Below are 24,251 nucleotides of genomic sequence, written 5' to 3' on the forward strand. Positions count from 1 at the left end.
ATTGTTTTAAAAAAAACACATGGTAGGCACTGTTTCTTTGTCACAATGGTGAAGACAAAGTAGCTGTTGGATGACATCAGAACTGCTATTATTAGCAAACACAAGACTTCCAAAAGGTATAAGGCCATCTCCAAAGACCTTGGTATCCCAGTTTCAACAGTGCGCAGTGTTATTAAGAAGTTTGCCAAGCATGGAACCGTCAAGAACCTCCTTGGACATGGGGGAAAGAGGAAAATTGACAAGAGATGTATTCGAAGGTTTGTGCAAATTGTGGAAAAAACACCACGACAAACATCCAAAGACCTGAAGGCCAACCTGGGACAATCTGGGCTCATGGTTTTAAAAAGCACCATATGCCGCACACTAAACCAAGTAGAGCTCTATGGGCGAAGGCCAAGGAAGAAAACATTACTGAAGGAAAGACATAAAAAGTAATGACTGATCTTTGCCAAAGAGTACCTTGACAAACCAAAATCCTTCTGGGAAAATGTTCTGTGGACAGGTGAAAAAAAAATAGAGCTTTTTAGCAATGCAAAGCAACAGTTTGTTTAGAGACGGTGCAATGAAGCTTATAAGGACAAGAACACCTTACCAACAGTTAAGCATGGTGGAGGATCCATAATGCTGTGAGGTTGCTTTGCTGCATCTGGTACTGAAGGCCTTGATCGTTTCACAGGAATCATGAAATCAGAGAATTATCAAGAACTTTAAGTGTTTTAGAGTGGAATGTCCTACCCAGTGTACGAAAACTTGGTTTGAGTTGAAGATCATGGGTCCTCCAGCAAGACAATGACCCAAAGCACACATCCAAAAGTACACAGGAATGGTTGAAAAAAAAAATGGACTGTTTTAAAAGGGCCAGCAATGAGTCCTAAGCTCAGTCCCATTGAAAATCTTTGGGATGAGCTGAAATCTGCCATTGGGAAAAAGAACCCTGCAAACATTCAAGAGCTTGAACAAACTGCAAAGGAAGAGTGGGAGAAAATTCCGGCTGAGAAGTGCAAGAAGCTTATAATTGGCTACCAGAAACGTTTGGAGGCTGTCAGCAATGCCAAAGAGTGTGCAACCAAGTATTAATTAGGGATGCACATGCTGTTTGTTCTGTTTTTTTTTAATTGCAACATGGCAGTTGAAAAACAATGTTTTATTGTTGTATTACTTTGGACCACTAATTAAAAAATCCTGAGGATATAACTTTAGTACATTTCCATGTATTTCTGATAATATTGAACAGTCTATGAAAAAATAAAGGTGCTCCAATAATGGTGAGCAGCACTGTAACTACCCTTAACATAACTCTTAATGCATTTTTTGTCTATGAGGTATACTTGTACTGTATTTTATGTTTAATATGCATCTTGGCAAAGTATACATTTTGGAATCTACTTTAAAGGTCATTTTCAATAAAAAATGTTGGAAAAACTTTAGGCAGCCCGACATTTATTGTTTTAGCTTTAAGTTTGTGTCTGATGATACATCTGGAAGACTAAGACTATGATGCTCCGTTAGATTATGATTAGTGATGAGCGAGCACTAAAATGCTTGGGTGCTCGAAGCTCGGGTCAAGCACATTGGAATACTCGGGTGCTCGACCCGAGCAACGAGCCCAATGTAAGTCTATGGGAAACTCGAGCATTTATCTGGTGGTCTCCCCGGCGGTCTGCAGAAGGTCAAAAATTTCCCAAATCGATGGGAACGGTGCTCAATTAAACATCAGGCAGGCAGAATATATAGGCAGACAGGCAGGCAGGGTATATAGGAGGGTGCATGAAAAACATAGCAGGGCACTTGGAACACACTAGTGCCCTCCGATTTTCATGCACCCGTCTCTTTACAAAAGCCGGCCGGCAATTCATCAGCGGCATACACCAGTACCCAACAATTTAGAACAGAAAGAATAGAGCATCAAACATAGATTAGATAGACAGAAACATGTCAGTCACATATATAATAAGTACAGTGACAGTGTTGGTTACTGTACTTGTTATTTAGTGTTAAAATAAAGGATTTATTAAAAAAAATAATAGTGTTTTTGTCTCTTTAAAAAAGCCAGCCGGCAATTCATCAGCAGCAAACACCAGTACCAGACAATTTAGAACAGAAAGAATAGAGCATCACACATAGATTAGATAGACAGAAACATGTCAGTCACATATATAATAAGTAGAGTGATAGTGTTGATTTCTGTACTTGTCATTTAGTGTTAAAATAAAGGATTTATTTAAAAAAAAATTGGCGTGGGGTTCCCTGTAATTTTAGTCTCTAGCGGAGCTTAAGCAGACAGCTGGGGCAGATGTTTGAAGCCTGGGAAGGGGGTAATACCCACGAAGCTTCCGAGGCTACTAATATCAGCCCACAGCTGAATACCTAGCCTTTACCAGCTATTAAAATGGGGGACCCCCCCAAAAAAATGACGTGGGGTCCCCCCTATTTTAATAGCTAGCAAAGGCTAGGCAGACAGCTGGAGGCTGATATTAATAGCCCAGGAAGGGTGCCATGAATATTGGCCCCCTCCCAGGCTAGAAACAACAGCCGTCAGCCGCCCCAGAAATGGCGCATCCATAGGATGCGCCAATTCTGGCACTTTGCCTCGCTTTTCCCACTGCCCTGTAGCGGTGGCAGTGGGGTAATAGGGTTGGGGTTGATGTCAGCTTATAATGCCAGCAGACATCAAGCCCAGGTTAGTAATGGAGGGGGCGTCTATAAGACACCCCCATTACTAACCCCATAGTCAAAGTAAAAAAAAAACACAAACACCCAGAATAAAGTCCTTTAATTGAAATAAACACACAATTCTTTAATGTTCTAAATTAAACCATACTTACCATAACGCCCATTCCAGCTGAAGCCAACGATCTCCTGCAATAAAAATAAAATAGTAAACCAACCCCATCCTTACCTTTCCATGGTTCCCATGACAGCTCCAGCTCTGCTACATTCACCTGACAGGCTGGATCGCAGCCGAAAGCTGCCATCCAGCTTGCCATGCCGCAGACACTGAGAAGCGCAGGCATGCTTGCTTTCCTCAGTGTCTCGCTGTGACGGCATCCAGATGAGCCAAGTTCATGTCCAATGAACTCAGCTCTCCTCATGCACATCACTGACAGCGTGGGAGAATTCTCCTGCGCTCAGCGCTTGAGCAGGAGAATTCTCCCACGCTGGGATGGCAGCTCAGCTGCGATCCAGCCTGTCATCTCAATGCCATCCCAGTGTGGGAGAATTCTCTTGCTGAAGATCTGAGCGCAGGAGATTTCTCCCACGCTGTCGGTGACGTGCATGAGGTGAGCTGAGTTTATTGGACATGAACTCGGCTCATCTGGATGCCGTCACAGTGTCTGCGGCATGGCAAGCTGGATGGCAACTTTCGGCTACGATCCAGCCTGTCATGTGAATGTAGCAGAGCTGAAGCTGTCCTGGGAACCATGGAAAGGTAAGGATGAGGTTGCTTTATTATTTTACTTTTATTGCAGAAGACATTGGCTTCAGCTGGAATGGGAGTGACGGTAAGTATGGTTTAATTTAGAACATTAAAAAATTGTGTGTTTATTTTAATTAAAGGACTTTATTCTGGGTGTTGTGTTTTTTTTAAATACTTTACTAGAAATTCATGGCGGTCATGTCTAATATTGGCGTGACCCCATGAATTTCGGGCTTAGGGCCAGCTGATAATACCAAGCTGGCCCTAACCCCTTTATTACCCAGTGAGCCACCGCACCAGGGCTCTGGATGAGTTGGGTACAGCGCCAGAAGATGGCGCTTCTATGAACGCGCCATTTTCTGGGGTGGCTGCGGACTGGAATTTGCAGCGGGTGGGGCCCAGAAAGCTTGGGCCTCCCTGCGCTGCGGATTCCAGCCCCCAGCTGCCTAGTTGTACCTGGCTGTGTAGCATCGGCGTCTCTGCCCCATACTAGGCAGGGGCGCCGTCCCTCTCACCTCCCCGCTCCTGGCGCGGCGTCCTCCAGCGCTTGTCTCCCCGCTGCTTCCGGCACGCGCTCCTTCCCCGGCAGTGAGCTTAGGGCGCGCGCTCCCCCTCTCTTAAAGGGACCGCGCGCGCCGTCCTAAGGAGTCCCCGGCCAATTGCCGGAGGACCTCCCATATTTAAGGCACCTCCTCCAAAATGGAGGTGCCCGAGCAATGTTGTTGCAAAGCCTTCACTCTGCTTCAGCCCTCAGGTCCCGTTACCAGTTACCTGCCAGTCACCTGCCAGATTCCTGCTTGATACCTGCCTGATATCCGTTTACCTGCTTGCAAGCCTGCGGTCCGACGGTCTGCCTTCCGACACCTGTCAGTCTGTCTATGGACCAGCCTGCCCGCTCACCTGGGAGCGCTCATCTGCTACCTGCCTGCTAGCCTACCGGGAGGCTCTGCCATCACTTGCCGTGACCACCTTCCTGTCCAGAGACTCTTGCCTGCTCACCTGGGAGCGCTCACCTGCTACCTGCTTGCTAGCCTACCTGGAGGCTCTGCCGTCACTTGCCGTGACCACCTGCCTGTCCAGAGACTCTTGCCCACTCACCTGGGAGCGCTCACCTGCTACCTGCTTGCTAGCCTACCTGGAGGCTCTGCCGTCACTTGCCGTGACCACCTGCCTGTCCAGAGACTCTTGCCCGCTCACCTGGGAGCGCTCACCAGCCACCTGCCTGCTGTCCTTCTACCCAGAGACTGTCCCTGTCACTTGCCGTGAGTACCTGTCCTTCTACTCAGAGACTGTCCCTGTCACTTGCCGTGACTACCTGCCCTTCTACCCAGAGACTGTCCCTGTCACTTGCCGTGACTACCTGCCCTTCTACCCAGAGACTGTCCCTGTCACTTGCCGTGACTACCTGCCCGTCTTCCCTGGGAGTTACCCGCTTCCTTACAAGGACCGCCCCCTTGTATAGTTGCTCAGAGGTTCCGCCTCTCAGACCCGTTACAGGCTGGACACAAAAATAGGGCGAAGCCCCACGTATTTTTTTTTTAATTATTTCATGAAATTCATAAAATAATAATAAAAAAAAGGGCTTCCTTATATTGTTGTGTCCGGCCAGGTACAAATAGGCAGCTGGTGGTTGGGGGCATCCCGTTCCTGGATGCTGTACCTGGCTGGACACAAAACTAGGGCGAAGCCCCACGTTAATTTTTTTTAAATTATTTCATGAATTTCACATGGATGCGCCATTTCTGGGGCGGCTGACGGCTGGTATTTCTAGCCTGGGAGGGGGCCAATATTCATGGCACCCTTTCTGGGCTATTAATATCAGCCCCCAGCTGTCTGCCTAGCCTTTGCTAGCTATTAAAATAGGGGAGACCCCACGTCATTTTTTTGGGGGGTCCTCCATTTTAATAGCTAGTAAAGGCTAGGTATTCAGCTGGGGTCTGATATTAGTAGCCTGGGAAGCTCCGTTGGTATTACCCCCTTCCCAGGCTTCAAAAATCTGCCCCAGCCATCTGCTTAACCTCCGCTAGAGACTAAAATTACGGGGAACCCCACGCCATTTTTTTTTTTAATAAATCCTTTAACACTAAATGACAAGTACAGTAACCAACACTGTCACTCTACTTATTATATATGTGACTGTCATGTTTCTATTTATCTAATGTATGTGTGATGCTCTATTCTTTCTGTTCTAAATTGTCGGGTACCGATGTATGCCGCTGATGAATTGCCGGCCGGCTTTTTTAAAGAGACGGGTGCATGAAAACACTATTATTTTTTTTTTAATAAATCCTTTATTTTAACACTAAATAACAAGTACAGTAACCAACACTGTCACTGTACTTATTATATATGTGACTGACATGTTTCTATCTATCTAATCTATGTGTGATGCTCTATTCTTTCTGTTATAAATTGTTGGGTACCGGTGTATGCTGCTGATGAATTGCCAGCTTTTCATGTTTCACTGTGAGCACTGTTCCCATCGATTTGGGCAATCACTGTAATGCCACAACCACCATGGCTGTGACATTACAGTGAGTGTCAGACAATCACTGCATGATTGGTGCTCTAAATAGCGCCAAACATGCAGGACGGGGACCCGAGCTCCCTCCCAAGCATCGCGGAAGTACTCGGCGAGCTCTGAGCATCTCGAGTACTGAGATGCTCGGGCGAGTACCGAGCAGTGGCGAGCATGCTCGCTCATCACTAATTATGATCTCACCACTCCTGTTTTTATTATGAGCAATTTAGGGATAAGATGAAAAATTCAAATAAATTTCAAGTGAGAAAGTGAATAGTCAACAACGGTGCAAGGTGTATGCATATCCTTAACCACTTCACGACGGGGCCAATTTTATTTTTTCGTTTTTCCACCCCCTCTTCCCAAAGCCGTACCTCTTTTGTTTTTCCGTCCAAATAGACATATGAAGGCTTGTTTTTTGTGGGACAAGTTGTACTTTTGAATGAAACCATTCATTTTACCACATAGAGTACTTGAAATAGGGAAAGAATTCCAAATGGGGAGAAATTGTGAAAAACGCAATTCCAAAATTGTTCATTGGGAACTGTTTTTACGGTGTACATTTTGTGATAAAAATGACCTTGCAATATGATTCTGCTCATCAATACAATTATGGAAATACCAAACATGTCCAGTTTTTTTATTATTTTGGTGATGAAGATAAAATTAGAAGTTTGCAAAAATAATTTCTTGGGTTGTGTCGCCATCTTCCAAGACCCATAACATTTTAATTTTTCAGTCAATGGAGCTGTGCTTATTTTATGCGGGGCGAGACTTTTTTTTATTGATACCATTTTGGGATAGACATTACATTTTGTTACATTAATTTTTGTGAAATTGCTGCGACCAGAAAAACGTAATTTTGGCGTTCTTGAATATTTTTGTTTATGGTATTTACCGATTGGGTTAATTATTTTTATATTTTAATAGATCATACTTTTTTGAGCGCTACCACATATGTGTATTTATAAATTCTTTTTATTATTTTTATTTTTAATGTGGGAAAAAGAGAGTGATTTGAACTTTTTTATGTTTTTTTCATTTTTTCATATTCTTGAAACTTTTTTTAAATGTTTTAAAACATATTTTTTTTACTTTTCACTGTTCTTCATAGTCCTCATAGGGAACTTGAAGCTGCGATAGTCTGATTGCTTGTGCTATATACAGCGATGACACATGATTGCTGTACATAGCAAAAATCACAGTCTTCTTCGAAACCCGGCCACAAGCAGGGTTTCAAAGGAGCTCCATAATGACAAGAATGGAGGTCTTCAGCAGACCCACGACTGTCATAGCAACCCATCGGTGACCCACAATCACGTCACGGGCGTACCAATGGGCACATGGAATGATGCGTACCCATGCCGGCGTGTGTTAAATGCCACTGTTAGAGATTGACAGCGGCATTTAACAGGCTAGCTCCGCTACACCCATGATTGTTAGAAGAAGGTCCTGGCTGTAATACACCTGCTTCCGACTTGCACCGTACATGTACGGTGCATGTTGTGAAGGGGTTAAAGGGCATCTGTCAGTAGGATCAATCCTCCTAAGCCATCTATATGGGCATGTAGATTATAGAAAGTTGAATAAAATGGTACTGATGTCTTATGTCTGATGTCTTATTGCAAAGTAATCCACATTTCTCTTAATATGTAAAATAAGATCTATGGGCTGAACATAGATCTTCCTGAGAATCTGCCTACAGAGCTGATTTTAAATGAAATTGGACGTTAAGAGTGTGAGACATGTAATGACTGACAGTTTGCTCTCCTAATCTAACATGTTTCTCAGTGATAACTTCCCATTTCATTGAAAATATGCTCTGGAAACAGATTCTCAGGGAGATCTGTGTCCAGCCCATAGATCTTAACAGCTCATTTACATATTAAGAAAACTGTGGATTACTCCAGAATAAGACATAGGAAGACTGGAGAAGAGCAAATGTTGTTCCTATCTTCAAAAAGGGGAAGAAGGTGGACCCAGGGAACTATAGGCCCGTGAGTCTGACTTCTATACCAGGAAAGATCTTTGAACAAATTATTAAACAACATGTATGTAAGTGCATGGATAAGAATGAAGTGATTAACCAGAGTCAGCATGGGTTTGTAACTAACAAGTCATGTCAGACTAACTTAATTTCCTTCTATGACAGAATCACTGACTGGGTGGATCAGGGAAATGCTGTAGATATAGTATATCTTGACTTCAGCAAAGCATTTGACAAAGTATCTCACACCATCCTTATTGAAAAAATGACCAAGTATGCAATGGACCAGGCAACTGTTAGGTGGATTCATAACTGGCTTAGTGATCGGACTCAAAGGGTGGTTGTAAATGGCTTCACATCCAGCTGGATGAATGTCTCAAGTGGGGTACCACAGGGCTCCGTCCTGGGACCTGTATTGTTCAACATCTTTATCAATGATTTAGATGAAGGAATTGAGGGTAAGCTGATTAAATTTGCTGATGACACAAAGCTAGGAGGGATAGCTAATACTAGAGAAGAGAGAGAGAGGATTCAAAAAGACCTAAATAAACTGGAGCAGTGGGCAGCAACCAACAGAATGTTTTTTAACAGGGAAAAATGCAAAGTACTACATCTGGGCAATAAAAATGAAAAAAGCATATACAGAATGGGAGGAATAGAGCTAAGCAACAGTACATGTGAAAAAGACTTAGGTATACTAATAGATCATAGACTGAACATGAGTCAACAGTGTGATGCAGCAGCAAAAAAGGCAAATACAATTCTGGGATGTATTAACAGAAGCATACAGTCTAGATCACGTGAAGTCATTATCGGTCTTTACTCCTCTTTGGTCAGACCTCATCTGGAATACTGTGTACAGTTTTGGGCACCACATTTTAAAAAAGACATAGACAAACTGGAGCAAGTTCAGAGAAGAGCGACCAGAATGGTGACTGGTCTGCAAACCATGTCCTATGAGGAACGGTTGCAGGATTTGGGAATGTTTAGCTTGCAAAAAAGAAGACTGAGAGGAGACTTAATAGCTGTCTACAAATATGTCAAGGGCTGTCACATTGTAGAAGGATCATCTTTATTCTCATTTGCACAAGGAAAGACTAGAAGCAATGGGATGAAACTAAATGGGAGGAGACACAGATTAGATATTAGAAAACATTTTTTGACAGTTAGGGTGATTAATGAGTGGAACAGGCTGCCACGAGAGGTGGTGAGTTCCCCTTCAATGGACGTCTTCAAACAGAGGCTGGACAGACATCTGTCTGAGATGATCTAGTGAATCCTGCTTTGAGCAGGGGGTTGGACCAGATGACCCAGGAGGTCCCTTCCAACTCTACCATTCTATGATTCTATGATTCTATGATTCTATGAATGCAGATTTCAAGGTATAATTTTATTCAATTTTCAATGACCTAAATGGCCATATAGATTGTTAGGAAGGTTGATAATACTGATAGATTCCCTTCAATTATTAGGTGTATATGAGCCGAAATGTCCAATTTCTGTTGAGTCGGCAGGCGATCTCATATGTATGGGGGTCCTCCAGCTTTCACAAATGGTAGATGTTGCGGTCGATAGGGATCAGATAATTGGATTATCTAACAGGCAACATAGGGTGACTGGGAAACCTTTCTACCTTCTTTTTACAGAAAAGCTTTTACTTTGAACACTGTGTAAACCAAAAGTAGCTACACAATTTAGTTTCTATTTCAATAAATCATGTGACTGGCCAGAAGTACCTACTGCAGTATTACTAAATTGAACACAGACTACTATTGGGTTGTATGGCGATCTAAATTCAGTTCTGTAGAACCGTAGGGGTTTTAGATATTGCACATATAACATAAATGCTAAAATTCAATCATATGACGATGATGTGAAACCAACCTTTTAATGCAGAGAAAACAGTGGGATGCTGTACAATAATCACATGAGGCTCTATGGATGTAGATACTTACCTTTTTTGCTATTAGATGGTGTTGGTGGTGCGTCACCTTCTTGATCTTTTCCATCATCTTGTTTTGTACCTTATTAAGAATGCCAAAGTAAAAAATATACATTACTTTTTGAAAGAACCGGTAACCTTTTATAAAGAATGGAAGCAAAAAAGACTAAAAAAGGTGGCTATAACATAATGCTAATCCACAGTACATGATGCAATAAAGCCTGATTTAGATTCAACTTTGTGATCCAGAATGATCATTCAGTGATTGGCCTAGGTACAGTACTTACTACTGCGTTCAGGCCAATTGACAATATTGGAGTTATTGGTGTGTGGAGCCTAAAATTTATAATTGCACATTGTTTAAATGTTATCCTCATTTTAAATAGAGATGAGTAAAAAGATTCATAGTACCCAGTTCTGACCCTTGTTCTGGTCCTCTGTTGTAGACAGACTTCACTTCTGCAGCTCTCATCCTCAACCTGCAGTCTTCTGGGCATCTATGTCACTTGTCACTTCCTAGTCCATGGGATGTCATGAAGTGAAGTCTTGCTGGAGCTATAGGTCCTATTTTTCCGCTCATCTCCACTTATCAACTTTTTCACCGGTTGTTGGCAGGACAGAAGATATAGTGCCATATGTTCTCCTAATTGCTTCTTACATTTATCAAAGGGGATTTCTAGCCTGAAAATTCCCTTACAGGGAACCTGTCATGTCCTAGCTACTATCTACACTGCCCCCATAGCGTTGTTAGTGATGCAATGTGCATCACTAACAAGCTTTTTTTATTAAAATTGTTGGTATTATAATGATTTTATCACCTTTGATATACTTTGTCCTACCTGCTCGTTTTCAGTCATAGGGGTGTGATTCTCACATTCAGTCATGGGCTGGCGCAGCATTCAGTCACTGCTGGCGCTGCCCACGTATTTGAGTATTGCTCCCGGCAAGCGCTATTATTGTGGGGCGCATGCGCATTTGTACATGTCCGCCTGCGCAGTGAGGCTGTGTAATTACCACCTTCACTGCGCATGTGCTATGTTCACCGCGCATGCGCACTGAAGCTGTGTAGTTCGCAGCTTCACTGCGCATGCACTATGACACTCTATTCCCCGCGCGTGCGCAGTGAGGCTGTGTGATTACCAGCTTCACTGCGCACGCGCTATGTTCCCCACATGTGCGCAATGAAGCTGCGAACTACACAGCCTTAATGCGCACGCACGGGAAGAACATCTGAATAAAGCCTTAAAAAATTTTCACAAATACTAGCTGCCCACACGTTTGTAGGGCATGAACACTTATTTACACTCAGTTCCTGTTGGCAGAGGATTAATCTCTGTACAGTCTAGCCGTTCAACAGTGAATATACAGTAGCGACCAAAGGTTTTACATTTTTTTTAAAAGTGTGATTACTTCTGTCTGGTTGTTGTGATGCCATTTTCCTGGTGATGAACTTGAAAGTGCATGAAGTTGTCATCATGCAAGACCTTAATTTTAACCAAAATGCTTTTGAATATAGGTATGGTCATTTAATTATAGAAAACTGATTGCCAAAAGTTTTGCATATACTATTTATTGATCACAACATAGAGAGTAATTCATTGTTGTAGTGCTTGCCATCACTACCAAACAGATGGAACTTGGATTCATCTGAAAACAACACCTTAGACTAATCTGTCTCTTTCCATTGGCTGTGTCCTTTAGCAAACTCAGGTCGGACTTTCCAGTTCTTTGCAGATATATAAGGCTTCTTGTCTGGAACTCATGTATTCAACCCTACTGCTCTTAGTCATCACACCACAGTTTGGCGATTCACTTTGACCCCATATTCTTTGTTCATTTAGTGAAAAATCTGTGCAGCACTTTTATGGACATCAGATACTGACTTTTTATTAATAATGTGATCAACTTTGGATGAAGTTATCCGTGGTCGTTCGTCTAGGTTTGTCAGCTGTTCCATAACCTTCTTTATCTTTCTTTAGTATACACGACACTTGACTCTGAGAACAGTTGAATTCCATAGCTACCTCTTTTTGACTTTTGCCAGACTTTAATCTCAGAATAATAAGCTTCCTGACATCTGGTGATAAATTTGACTTTGTCTTTGCCATGTTTTAACCTAAAAACACACACACAAAAAAAAAATTTTTAGGCCAAATTCGACTACCCATGACAAAATATGCAAAACATTTGGCCCAGCAAATGTTGAAAACTAACACATAAAGGGATAAAACAATGTAAAACTCAATTTTCGTCCTTATAGCTGACAACCTTTTGCTTCCAGTTTACTAAAATCACCAGGAAAATTGAATAACAAAGAGACAGAAGTAATCTTTAAAAAAAAAAGCAAAACTTTTGGTCTCTACTGTATGTTTATTCAGGGACAAAGATAGCACAGCTTACAACTGGTATTTCTTATAGCTTAGGATTTTAGCATCTTGTCTGTCAGGTTGCAAAGTGAAAGTAAAACTGTGCTCCAGCTACACACACAGTGAACAAAAACTTCTTGTTTTTTTTTCTTTTTTAACAATATATTATTGGCAATATATCACCACTGCTGGAGACAGAAACTCATGCACTATTGAACAGTAGAAAATAGCAGTTGTTGCAATATATACAATAATAAGCATTATTCCAAAACCTTCATTCAAAAACTACTTACCCTGTTAGTCTCATAGTGGTTTTGAATGCTTCAAATTTGGCTCATGGAAGTGGCTTTGTAATAACATCTGCTATCTGGTAAGTCTCACAACAAATAAGCTCAATTATGCCATTTCTATCAAATCACGCAGGTCACGTGGTGATGTTTAACGTCAATGTGTTTGATTCTCGTGTTGATCTTCTCACTGCATGCAAGTTTAATGCATCCTTGGTTGTCTTCATAAATCACTGTCGGTTGAGTTGATGGCTTACCAAGATCGCCTAATAATTGGTTTATCCAAATGACCTCTTGTCTTGCGTGGGCTGCAGACACATACTCTGCTTCTGTAGATGACAAGGCTATAGACACCTGTTTTAGCTGCTTGTCGATTTATGATCACTTAAGTCACCAGCCCAGTCTGCATCCGCATAGCCTGTGAGTTTTAGATCTCCTGTTGCAGATATCCTTAAATTTATGTCTTAAGTCTCTTTCACATATCAACGAACACTCTTAACGGCATTCCAGACTTTTTGGTGCGATTTTTCCACATATCTGCAGAGAATTTCAATTGTTCCTGTGATATACAGTGGGGAAAAAATGTATTGAGTCAGCCACCAATTGTGCAAGTTCTCCCACTTAAAAAGATGAGAGAGGCCTGTAATTGACATCATAGGTAGACCTCAACTATGAGAGACAAAATGAGAAAACAAATCCTGAAAATCACATTGTCTGACTTGGAAAGAAATTTTTTTCAAATTTTGGTGGAAAATAAGTATTTGGTCAATTACAAACAAGCAAGATTTCTGGCTCTCAAAGACCTGTAACTTCTTCTTTAAGAGGCTCCTCTGTCCTCCACTCATTACCTGTAGTACTGGCACCTGTTTGAACTTGTTATCAGTATAAAAGACACCTCAAACAGTCACACTCCAAACTCCACTATGGTGAAGACCAAAGAGCTGCCGAAGGACACCAGAAACAAAATTGTAGCCCTGCACCAGGCTGGGAAGACTGCATCTGCAATAGGCAAGCAGCTTTGTGTGAAGAAATCAACTGTGGGAGCAATAATTAGAAAATGGAAGACATGCAAGACCACTGATAATCTCCCTCAATCTGGGGCTCCACCCCGTGGGGTCAAAATGATCTCAAGAACAGTGAGCAAAAATCCCAGAACCACCCAGCTACCATCAGTAACACACTACGCCACCAGGGACTCAGATCCTGCAGTGCCAGCAATGTCCAGCAATGTCCCCATGCTTAAGCCATTACATGTCCGGGCCCATCTGACGTTTGCTAGAGATCATTTGGATGATCCAGAAGAGTATTGGGAGTGTTATGATCTGCAACAAGTGCTAAGGAAAGAGAGGGGAAAGCTATCCCTACAGTAAGACTAAGCTGAATCCCTACAATGTAGCGGGCTGCCTGTTCCTAGCGAACAGACCCGCCTTAGTCCTCGGCTAGTCTCAACGAAGACCTATAGCATAAGGGGAGGGGTCCCTAAAAGAACTAAGGACTGGAACAAAAATGGGACACCTCCTAAACAGAGAAGTTGTTGCAGAACACAAAAATATAAACTGACAAAAAGGTACTAGAGGTCCCAGAAGGACCAAGCAAACTGACAGAGAAAGGCACAGAAGCACCTGGCTAGCAAAACAGTCAAAAAACACTGAAGTCCAGCAAAGCCAAAAGGGCGTAGCTGGAATATAAAGGCAGATGGTCACGTGACCGCAAAACACAAGATTGAAAAAACAAATAGGAGGGTTCTAACAAGGAGAATGTCATATGGTCAGATGAAACCAAAGTAGAACTGTTTGGTAGAAACACAACTCGGCGTGTTTGGAGGAGAAAGAATGCTGAGTTGCATCCAAAGAACACCATACCTACTGTGAAGCAAGGGGGTGGCAACATCATGCTTTGGGGCTGCTTCTCTGCCAAGGGACCAGGATGACTGATCCGTGTACATGAAAGAATGAATGGGGCCATGTATCGTGAGATTTTGAATGCAAACCTCCTTCCATCAGCAAGTGCATTGAAGATGAAACGTGACTGGGTCTTTCAGCATGACAATGAGCCCAAGCACACCGCCAGGGCAATGAAGGAGTGGCTTCGTAAGAAGCATTTCAAGGTCCTGGAGTGGCCTAACCAGTCTCCAGATCTAAACCCTATAGAAAACCTTTGGAGGGAGTTGAAAGTCCATCTTGCCCAGGGACAGCCCAAAAACATCACTAGAGGAGATCTGCATGGAAGAATGGGCCAACATACCAGCACCAGTGTGTGCCAACCTTGTGAAGGCTTACAGAAAACGTTTGACCTCTGTCATTGCAAACAAAGGATATATAACAAAGTATTGAGATGAACTTTTGTAATTGGCCAAATACTTATTTTCCACCAAAATTTACATTTTTTTTTTTCTAAATCAGACAATGTGATTTTCAGGATTTGTTTTCTCATAGTTGAGGTCTACCTATGATGTCAATTACAGGCTCTATCATCTTTTTAAGTGGGAGAACTTGCACAATTGGTGGCTGACTAAATACTTTTTTTCCCCCACTGTATGGTCAAGTCATAGATGCTACGTATAGAAGTGCCCCCACTGCCTGTCTGTATTTCTCATTGTTAGGTAACAGGTCATCTTCAACTTTAAGTAAAGTTCCATTGGGGTTGATATACCTTTGGCTTCTGACATTCCAAACTGATTCAAAATTGAGTTGATTTTTGCACTTTGGATTAGAATAAAGCTTCCTTTTCTTCTCTTTGGACCTGGATTCCTAGATAATATGGCACATTTCCAAGGTCTTTAGTTTCGAAATGCTGATTCAGAATTTTAGTCATCTTTGCAAGTTCTGTTTCCTCTTGATGAACCATAATCACATGGTCCACATACAGTATAAGAGAATATACATCCACTTTCCCTCTGTACATTTTGTGCATAAACACAGATCTGCTTGACCTCTTAAATCCTTCTTCCAATAAAACTTTGTTCATTTTTGTGTTCCATGCTCTTGTCGATTGCTTAAGACCATAGAGAGATTTTTTTAGTTTGCAACGAGATTCTCTTCACCCTCTTTGATATAACCCTGAGGTTGAGTCATGTACAAGTCCTCTTCAATGTCACCATTTAAAAAGGCAGTTTTGATGTCCAATAATCTGACAAACATCTTTTGTACAGCCGCTATAGCCATTATAGTTCTGAATGTAGTCTGCTTAGCAACTGGAGGGAATGTGGCATCATAACCTTCACAATTTCTCTGAGAATATCCTTTTGAGATTAATCTTTCTTTAAATCTGTGAACCATGTTTCAGAGGCATACTTGGTCTTAAAAAACAATTTACATTTGATTGCTTTCTTGCCTTGTTGTAGTTTGGTGAGTTTCCAAGTTTGAAGATGATGAAGGGACTTAATTTCCTCATTAGTAGCATTCATCCACTTCAGTTTTTCATGGACAGGTGGCTGTTGAATCTCATCCCATGACTGCGCTTCTGACTCTGGTAGTGTTTTGACAAACTAGGATCAATGCTTTGCTGGTATACCATTGTTTAATCTCAACTATCTCCTGACTTCAGGTTCACCTGATTTTTCTGTTGCTTCTTCAGTGGTTGAAAAACCTAACCAAACTTCTAAATCCATTTCCTTGTTATTTTGAAATTGTGACTGATATTGTTTTTGCTTCAGCTGGACTACTGATATGATGTCATGAAACTTGAGTGACACGAAGTTCTCATTAATCATTAATTACTTATTGTGACCTTGTTCATTTCTGGATTCAGGATTCTATATCTTTTCTGGATTTCAATGTAGCCCACCAGGATACCTTCTTTTGCATGAGATTCCCATTTGGTACGTTTTTCTCCAAATATTCTTATGTGTTGTAGTTCAGGTTTCTTGCTGTTCCATTGCTCAAATGGAGTTTTCTCAGTTGCTTTACCTGGTAGTCTGTTTTGAAATTGCTTCACCCCAATATGTGATTGGCAAATCTGAATCAAATAGCATACTTCTTCCACTTTCACAAAGTGCCAGTTCCTTCTTTCCGCCACACCATTTTGTTCAGGGTTGTATGGTACAGTGGTCTGAAACACAATTCCATTTTTCCTTAAAACGCTTTGTGTCTTATTACTTGTATATTCAGTTACATTATCTGCACACAGAATTTTTGTCATTCTCCCAAATTTGTTATATACTTCAGCGAGATACATTTCAAGTTTCTCTGGAACCTCATCTTTGCTGTGAAACAGATAGACAACTGTATATCTTGAATAACCATCAATAAATGTGAGAAAATATCTCCTCTTTCCAGGAGTTTGAGTACTCATTGGACCACAAACATCTGTGTGTATTAAGTTCAGAAGCTGTTCTGATTTTGTAGTACTATTCTTAGGAAAGAATTTTCTTGACATTTTTCCTTTAAGACAGCTAGTACATTTCATTGTCTGATTACGCAGATCGATTGTAATACCATCAGCAAGTTGTTTTTGAACATTCTTATTGCTACTGGGTCTTTATGTGCAAGACGCCTGTGAATACATGAATACAATTCTTGTGCTGTCCATGTTTAGCAGTGTATACACTTTCCTTACATTTTAGCTGGTACAACTCATCTTTGATTTTTCCTTCTGCTAGCATGACCTTCTTTTGAGATGATACAGCTGTCATCTTTAAAGGGTTTTTCCCACGAACAAAAGTTTATTTTAAAAATTGGCTGTGTCTGACCGTGTATGGAACATAGCACATCAACTGGGCAGGGGAGGAAGCAAAAGACAATACAGACATTACAGCAGGGGATCACAGAGGATTCATTTTGTGAGGTAAAACATTTCACTGCCTGTTTTTAAACAATATTCACCTCACAAAATGAATCCTCTGCGATCCCCTGCTGTAATGTCTGTATTGTCTTTTGCTTCCTTCCCTGCCCAGGAGATGTGGTATGTTCCATACACTGTCAGACACAGCCAATTTTAAAATGAACTTTTGTTTGTGAGAAAACCTCTTTAAATGTAACTTAATTTCCTTGTCTTGTGAATTTCTTCACAGATAACAGATTTCTTTCAAGACTAGGGACATAAAGCATATCCTTTACTAGGATATTTCTGCTTTGTGTAGGGGAGACTTGACAATTAATGTAACCATCTCCTATTCCCTCTAAATTCATATACTGACCATTATCTAAGATCACTTTCTCTGACTAACTTTGGTCAAGGTTAGAGAAAAATCTTCTGTCATTAGTTAGTTGCCACATAGTCTATACACCATGTATGCTTTGATGTACTTGCATTTACAGTAAATGCAGCTTCAGTACTTGAAGTGTCATATTCTTCAGTCATGGCACTTTTAAAATTTTGATGATTATTTTGCTTTTTCAGCCGATTCATTCAAGCTTTCCAGACACTCCAGTCAGACTTTACGTGCCATGATTTATTGCAGACAATACACTCACATGTTTCCTTCAAATTACTTTTATTTTTCGGTAGATCTTTGGTTTTTAAAGTGTATCATAGCTTTCTGGAAGACCACTTAGTAGTAGTGCAGCAACATGGAAATCCTTTAGATCTTCCCCACTGCCATGCAGGTGCTTCACAATTTCTAGAGTAATCCTGCATATCTTGGCCCTTATTTAGCTTAGACTGATACAGCTTTCTCATTAAATAGAGCTTATTGCTGAAATTTGTCCTGTCATGCACTTTATGCTGCTGTTCCCACATTTCTTTTACAGTTTCACATTTATGTTCATGCACAATCTGATCATCATCTATACTGAGACAGATAGTGCTTTGTGCTTTTTGATCCTTCTCTACCCAGTGTTCTGGTAATGGGTCAGATCTAGACTCCTGTGTGTATTTCCATCTATCTTCTCTTATCAGCAGCATCTTTACCTTGAATTTCCATGATTGGTAGTTCTGGTTAGTCAGATTTGGCACTGTGAACTTCAGAGTTGCTGCTGGCAGCCATCTTTGCTTCTTCTTCTTAGTACACAGTTGTTCTCTCTCCTCTGGGCTGTTCTCTGGGTCTTTGGGTTTCTGGGTCCATGGAGTCTCAGGGCCCATAACCTGTTGGCAGCGGATTAATCTCTGTACTCTCCAGCAGATGAACAGTGAATATATGTTTATTCAGGTACAAAGATAAAACAGCTTACAACTGGTATTTGTTATAGCTTAGGCTCTCAGCATTTTGTCTGTCAGCTTACAAAGTGAAAGTAAAACTGTGTTCCAGCATACACACACACAGAGAACAGGGACTTCCAGTTGTTTTTTTTTTTTTTTGAACAATGTATTATTGGCAATATAACACCACTGCTGGAGACAGAAACTCATGCACTATTAAACAGTAATAAATAATAGTTGTTGCAATATATACAATAATAAGCATTATTCCAACAGTTCCATACATTTAAGAGTCTGTATTAACAGGAGCACTGTAGTTTTGTTGTGTGATTACCTAGGAAAGGGCTGTTGTAATTCACATTAGAATAGTAGTCCTTGGGGAAAACTAAAGCCCCCGTTTCACATAGCGAGATCGCTATCGAGATCGCTGCTGAGTCACGGTTTTGGTGACGCAACAGCGACCTCACCAGCGATGTCGCTATGTGTGACACTTTGCAGCGATCAGGCCCCTGCTGTGAGGTCGCTGATCGCTGCAAAGTGTCCTGGACCATTTTTTGGTCGTTGCCCTCCCGCTGGTCAGCACACATCGCTGTGTGTGACCAGCGGGAGCAGCGATCAGGCTGGTAACCATGATAAACATCGGGTTCCTAGGTGCGCGTGTGCCCCTAGTAACCCGATGTTTATCATGGTTACCAGCCTGCTCCTGCTTCAGCAATCTGGTAACCAGGAGCAGGACATTGTGGAAAGATTCTTTCCACGATGTCGCTGCCCCCCTGATCGTTGGTGAGTCTGCCTGTTTGACATCTCACCAGCGACCACATAGCGACACAGCAACGATCCCTGACAGGTCTTATCGTTGTCGGGATCGTTGCAGCGTCGCTAAGTGTGACGGGGCCTTAAGGCCATTTTTTTATTACAATGTCAGGAAGAGGGGTCTTTTCTAATGTGTATTATGAAATGGTGGTTTTACAGCACTACCCCATCTTAATGCAAGTTCTAAAAGCAGTCCAGTTAGATACTTCAGGTTACATCTGTCAGTACATTTTGCTTGCACATACTAGAGTAATTCATTGAAATAACGTTTAAAAAAATAAATTCTTCTAAATAAAAACCTTATTATTTTCTAAAAACGTTTCTTATTAAAGAAAAACAAAAAAAGAAAAATCAATGCATACTTATTTCATTAATTGTTTCAAACTGCACAATGATATGAATCAATAATTTAAGTTGTTCAGAGAACTAAAAACACAATAGAGAAAAAGAAGAATGCAATTATTTACACATTCTGCTTAAAAAAAGAGCACCAATTTCCAGATAAACGTAATGTACTAAAATAAATACATGAATACATCAATAAAGACACCCATAAACAAAAACAACAAAAATAACAAAAATATAATCTAACAGTGAGGCATAAACAGAAAACTATGCTGTGTCCTCCTGGCGAAAACAGGGTTATTTTGAAATTAATAAAGTTTTTTACTTGATCAGGTTTTTTAAGTGTAATAATAGTCCTCACCTTAGATGAAGCCATCAGTGGTTGTGGCAGTTTCTGATCTGAGGCAGATTTACATACCGTTATGTATACTTCAGACCTATTTATAAGTAGGTGCATCCGGCTCACTTGTCTTGAACAGTGCACAGAATCTAAGTCCACCCCAAATAGAAAAATCCAAACTAGATCCAACACATCTAAAAAATCATAAACTTAATTTTCTTCCAATTAGAAATATGAAAATGAAAGGATGGCATGTCAAAAAACTTTACAGAGGTAAAAAGTCACTTGAACGCACGGTAGTTGACGAGTTTTGACGCAAACGTCTCTTACTCATAAACTAAATGAAAAATCATGTGTTTAAAGGCAAATGCCTCTTACTCATAACAGAAAGCTAACATTACAGTTTCTTTTAGGTTATAGGCGTTTGCCCCGAAACGCATCTACTACCATGTACTCAAGGGACTTTTTACCTTTGTAAAGTTTTTTGACATGCCATCCTTTCATTGCCATGTTTTTAATTGGAAGAAAATAAAGTTTGTAATTTTTTAGATGTGCTGGATCTATTTTGAATTTTTCTATTCAAGCCCACTCAGTTGTCTTTGCAAGGGACAGGACATTCTATAGTTTCTCAGAGCAGTCCTAGCAGATTGTTATTCCTGGCCCGCGATGTATTATTTTGTCCATTTTGTTAACCTCATGGGTCATACAAACTCCCTGGTGAACCCTACATATGACCGGAACAGACTAATTTTCAAGGTGCACATTAACTTACCTTTACGTTCTGTTGGTATGTTATCAGAAGAAACTTCTGGACTTTGAAGATTCTGGTCCTGGCCAGCAGTAGAGTTAATGTCCATCTTTCCATCTGTAAAGCACATCAAGAAGAAATTACTTTATGGATCAATTTATTTTATGAATACATTGAACATTGACAACTCTGGCTCAACAACCTAAAAAAAAGCTTCGGCAAGAGTCCAGGGTTTCGGAGTGGAGCTGGAATAAAACACACTTGCAAGAAGACTTCACTGCATTAAAAAAAATCATCTTTCTCATTCAAGTCGGCCCTCACCTCTGCTTAACAGTTCTACTTCACAACCAACATATCTTCTTTATCCCACAACCTCAAACAGTTATCCAACACTTTTAACTCCCTCCTCTGCCCACCACCGGCCCCTACGACCGCCTTCATCTCTGCAGAAGACTTTGCTGCATATTTCAAAACTTAGATCGACCACACAAGACAAGTCTTTACTGCCCAACCACCACAACTCCTATGTATAACCGACTAGTGCTCCTCGGCCATAACCTTTCTCCATCACTGAAGGTGAGTGTACTCATCTCCTCTCCAAATCCCACTTCACCACTTGTGCACTTGATCCATTCCAGGAGCGGCCTGGGCCCAGGCCGGACCCCAAGCAGTTGTTAAGGGCCGGCCGGCCATTTGCTGCTTCAGAGACTGCGGCCAGCACTGTGCCTTTAAATGTGTACAGGTCAGGTGTCGCTAGCCGGCCGGCTGCATCAGTGCACAGCAGACACTACTCACCTCACACTGACCTTCCGCCTCCCACATAAGAGAAGCTTGTGAGCAGCAGCACGGGAGGTCAGACTTCTCTGGATCCTGGTAAGTCTTGTCTCCGTGAAGTGATAGAGGCAGGAGATTTATGTAGTTTGTACACGGAGGAGGTAGCAGGACCTCACAAGTCCAGAGCCGGATCCTGAACTTTATCTATGGCCGCTCTGCTGAGGATGAGGGGGATTTAGTATAGCAGTTTGCACCTTCATGCAGGTCGGGGTCAGGCTGGCAGTGTGCGGTCATCGGCTCCTGATCTGTGTGAATGTTCAAACTGCCGCCATAAATCACACAGTGCCCTAGACTGAGACACTGCAGACCTGAGTATGCAAAAATCCTGCACAGGACCAATGCCTGCACATGACCGACCCCTGCACATGACTGACCCCTGCATCGGACCGACCCCTGCACAGGACCGACCTCTGCACTGGAACGACCCCTGCACTAGACCGACCCCTGCACTGGACTGACCCTGCAGCAGCTACAGGACATTACATTATATAGATGGCAGTATATATATCATCTGATTTCCTGTAGCCGCTGCAGGGTCAGTCCTGTATCATTATACCATGTAATGTCAGTGCACACAGTACAGCATATACAGTGCTGGTATATGAGATACTGTGACTACAGATAGTGTTAGTGTCTGACTGATTAATTGAGTCTGTAGACAGGAGTCTTTTACAGTGGGTACGGAAGGCATTCAGACCCCTTTAAATTTTTCACTCTTTGTTTCATTGCAGCAAATTCTAAAAAGCTATTTTTTTTGAGCAGTGTATATGCAGATGTGTAAGGAATTGGCTATAATATTACAAAACTAACTAGATGAAGTCTGAATGGGCAAACATTAAAATTTCCTCATATGTTGACCAATCACTCCATTGGGCCGAAGAGACAGGTGTGGTGTTAGCAACATTTTCATGTACAGTACTTATATTTTTGAACATGGAAACGATTATCTTGCTCTTGTTTGCGTATAACCTTGTAATGTGTATAAAATGTGTCCATTTAAATTAGGGTCATAGGTGATGAAAAATAAAGTATTACTATGAAAAAATAAGAAAAGAAAGAATTGCTGCTTCTCACAAATAATCAACTTTCCCATTTTACATTCAGGAGAGCAGCTCTGCTCACCATTTAATGAGAAGTACAATGCTGCAGATATTATCAGGGGAGAGAGAATATCGTATTTTCTATGCAATTTTATATATTTTTGCAAAATCTCACCAATTACTGAATATGGTATAAAATATATTCCTTTATTATGCCGCAACAGAACAAACTTTTGACCAACCATCTCCAGGAGCAATTTTTTTATCGGTTACATTGAAAAATACTCAATACTGAATACATTTAGAACAAATATTTGCTCTTTTTTCTCTCATAATTACACAATGTTTAGTACTGATTATTATTGTATAGTAATAAACTATTTTAGTGCAACAAAGTATGATTTCTAAGGCAGAAATAGGGCAGAATACATTTACTAAAGTTTTCGGCAGATTAAATTAAATTTTTATTAAGCAGAATTGTTTTTCTGACGCATATAAATTGGCAAGTAATAATTGGTGTCGCGTCAGAGTTGTGCAATTCAATTATGATAAAGTTATGTTAGGTGTTATTTTAAGTGACAGATTTATTAACGAGGCATGCTATTAATGAATCTGGTGAACAAAGCGCCGGGGAAAGATATCAGGACACCATTTGCAAGGGGATAGCACACCGCTAGAATGTTGCAGGCATTTTTTGCAGTAAATAAAATGTTTTTTTTTTCTTCTGAAAGAGGTATGAAAAGCTTTGTGGCCACTTGTTTGTACACAGCCTTGGTTGGAAAATACTGATACAGGTGAAGAGTTGCACATTTACAGTCATATGAAAAAGTTTGGGCACCCCTATTAATCTTAAGCTTAATGTTCTATAAAAATTGGTGTTTTTGCAACAGCTATTTCAGTTTGATATATGTAATAACTGTTGGATACAGTAATGTTTCTGCCTTGAAATGAGGTTCATTGTACTAACAGAAAATGTGCAATCTGCATTCAAACAAAATTTGACAGGTGCATAAGTATGGGCACCTCACCAGAAAAGTGACATTAATATTTAGTAGATCCTCCTTTTGCAAAAATAACAGCCTCTAGTCGCTTCCTGTAGCTTTTAATGAGTTCCTGGATCCTGGATGAAGGTATTTTTGACCATTCCTCTTTACAAAACAATTCCAGTTCAGTTAAGTTTGATGGTCGCCGAGCATGGACAGCCCTCTTCAAATGATCCCACAGATGTTCAATGATATTCAGGTCTGGGGACTGGGATGGCCATTCCAGAACATTGTAGTTGTTCCTCTGCATGAATGCCTGAGTAGATTTGGAGCGGTGTTTTGGATCATTGTCTTGCTGAAAGATCCATCCACTTTGTAACTTCATATTTATCACTGATTCTTGAACACTATTGTCAAGAATCTGCTGATACTGAGTGGAATCCATGCGTCCCTCAACTTTAACAAGATTCCCAGTGCCAGCATTGACCACACAGCCCCAAAGCATGATGGAACCTCCACCAAATTTTACTGTGGGTAGCAAGTGTTTTT

The 24,251-nt window shown here is 41.1% G+C and overlaps 1 protein-coding gene across 2 annotated transcripts in view; it reads right to left on the reverse strand.

Annotated features, from left to right (window-relative positions):
• Window positions 1-24,251, reverse strand: part of EMCN (endomucin) — a 237,336-nt gene that overhangs the window by 57,680 nt on the left and 155,405 nt on the right. For both annotated transcript variants that reach the window (XM_073655386.1, XM_073655378.1), the window contains exons 7-8: window positions 20,870-20,962; window positions 9,882-9,950 (exon numbers count right to left, since the gene is read on the reverse strand). In XM_073655386.1, the coding sequence (XP_073511487.1) occupies window positions 9,882-9,950; window positions 20,870-20,962 (162 nt within the window). The remainder of the gene's footprint in view (window positions 1-9,881; window positions 9,951-20,869; window positions 20,963-24,251) is intronic.

Source organism: Phyllobates terribilis, unplaced genomic scaffold, assembly GCF_046119375.1.
Source record: "Phyllobates terribilis strain yellow unplaced genomic scaffold, ASM4611937v1 Scaffold_1__5_contigs__length_1240528914, whole genome shotgun sequence".
NCBI classification, from domain to species: Eukaryota; Metazoa; Chordata; class Amphibia; order Anura; family Dendrobatidae; genus Phyllobates; species Phyllobates terribilis.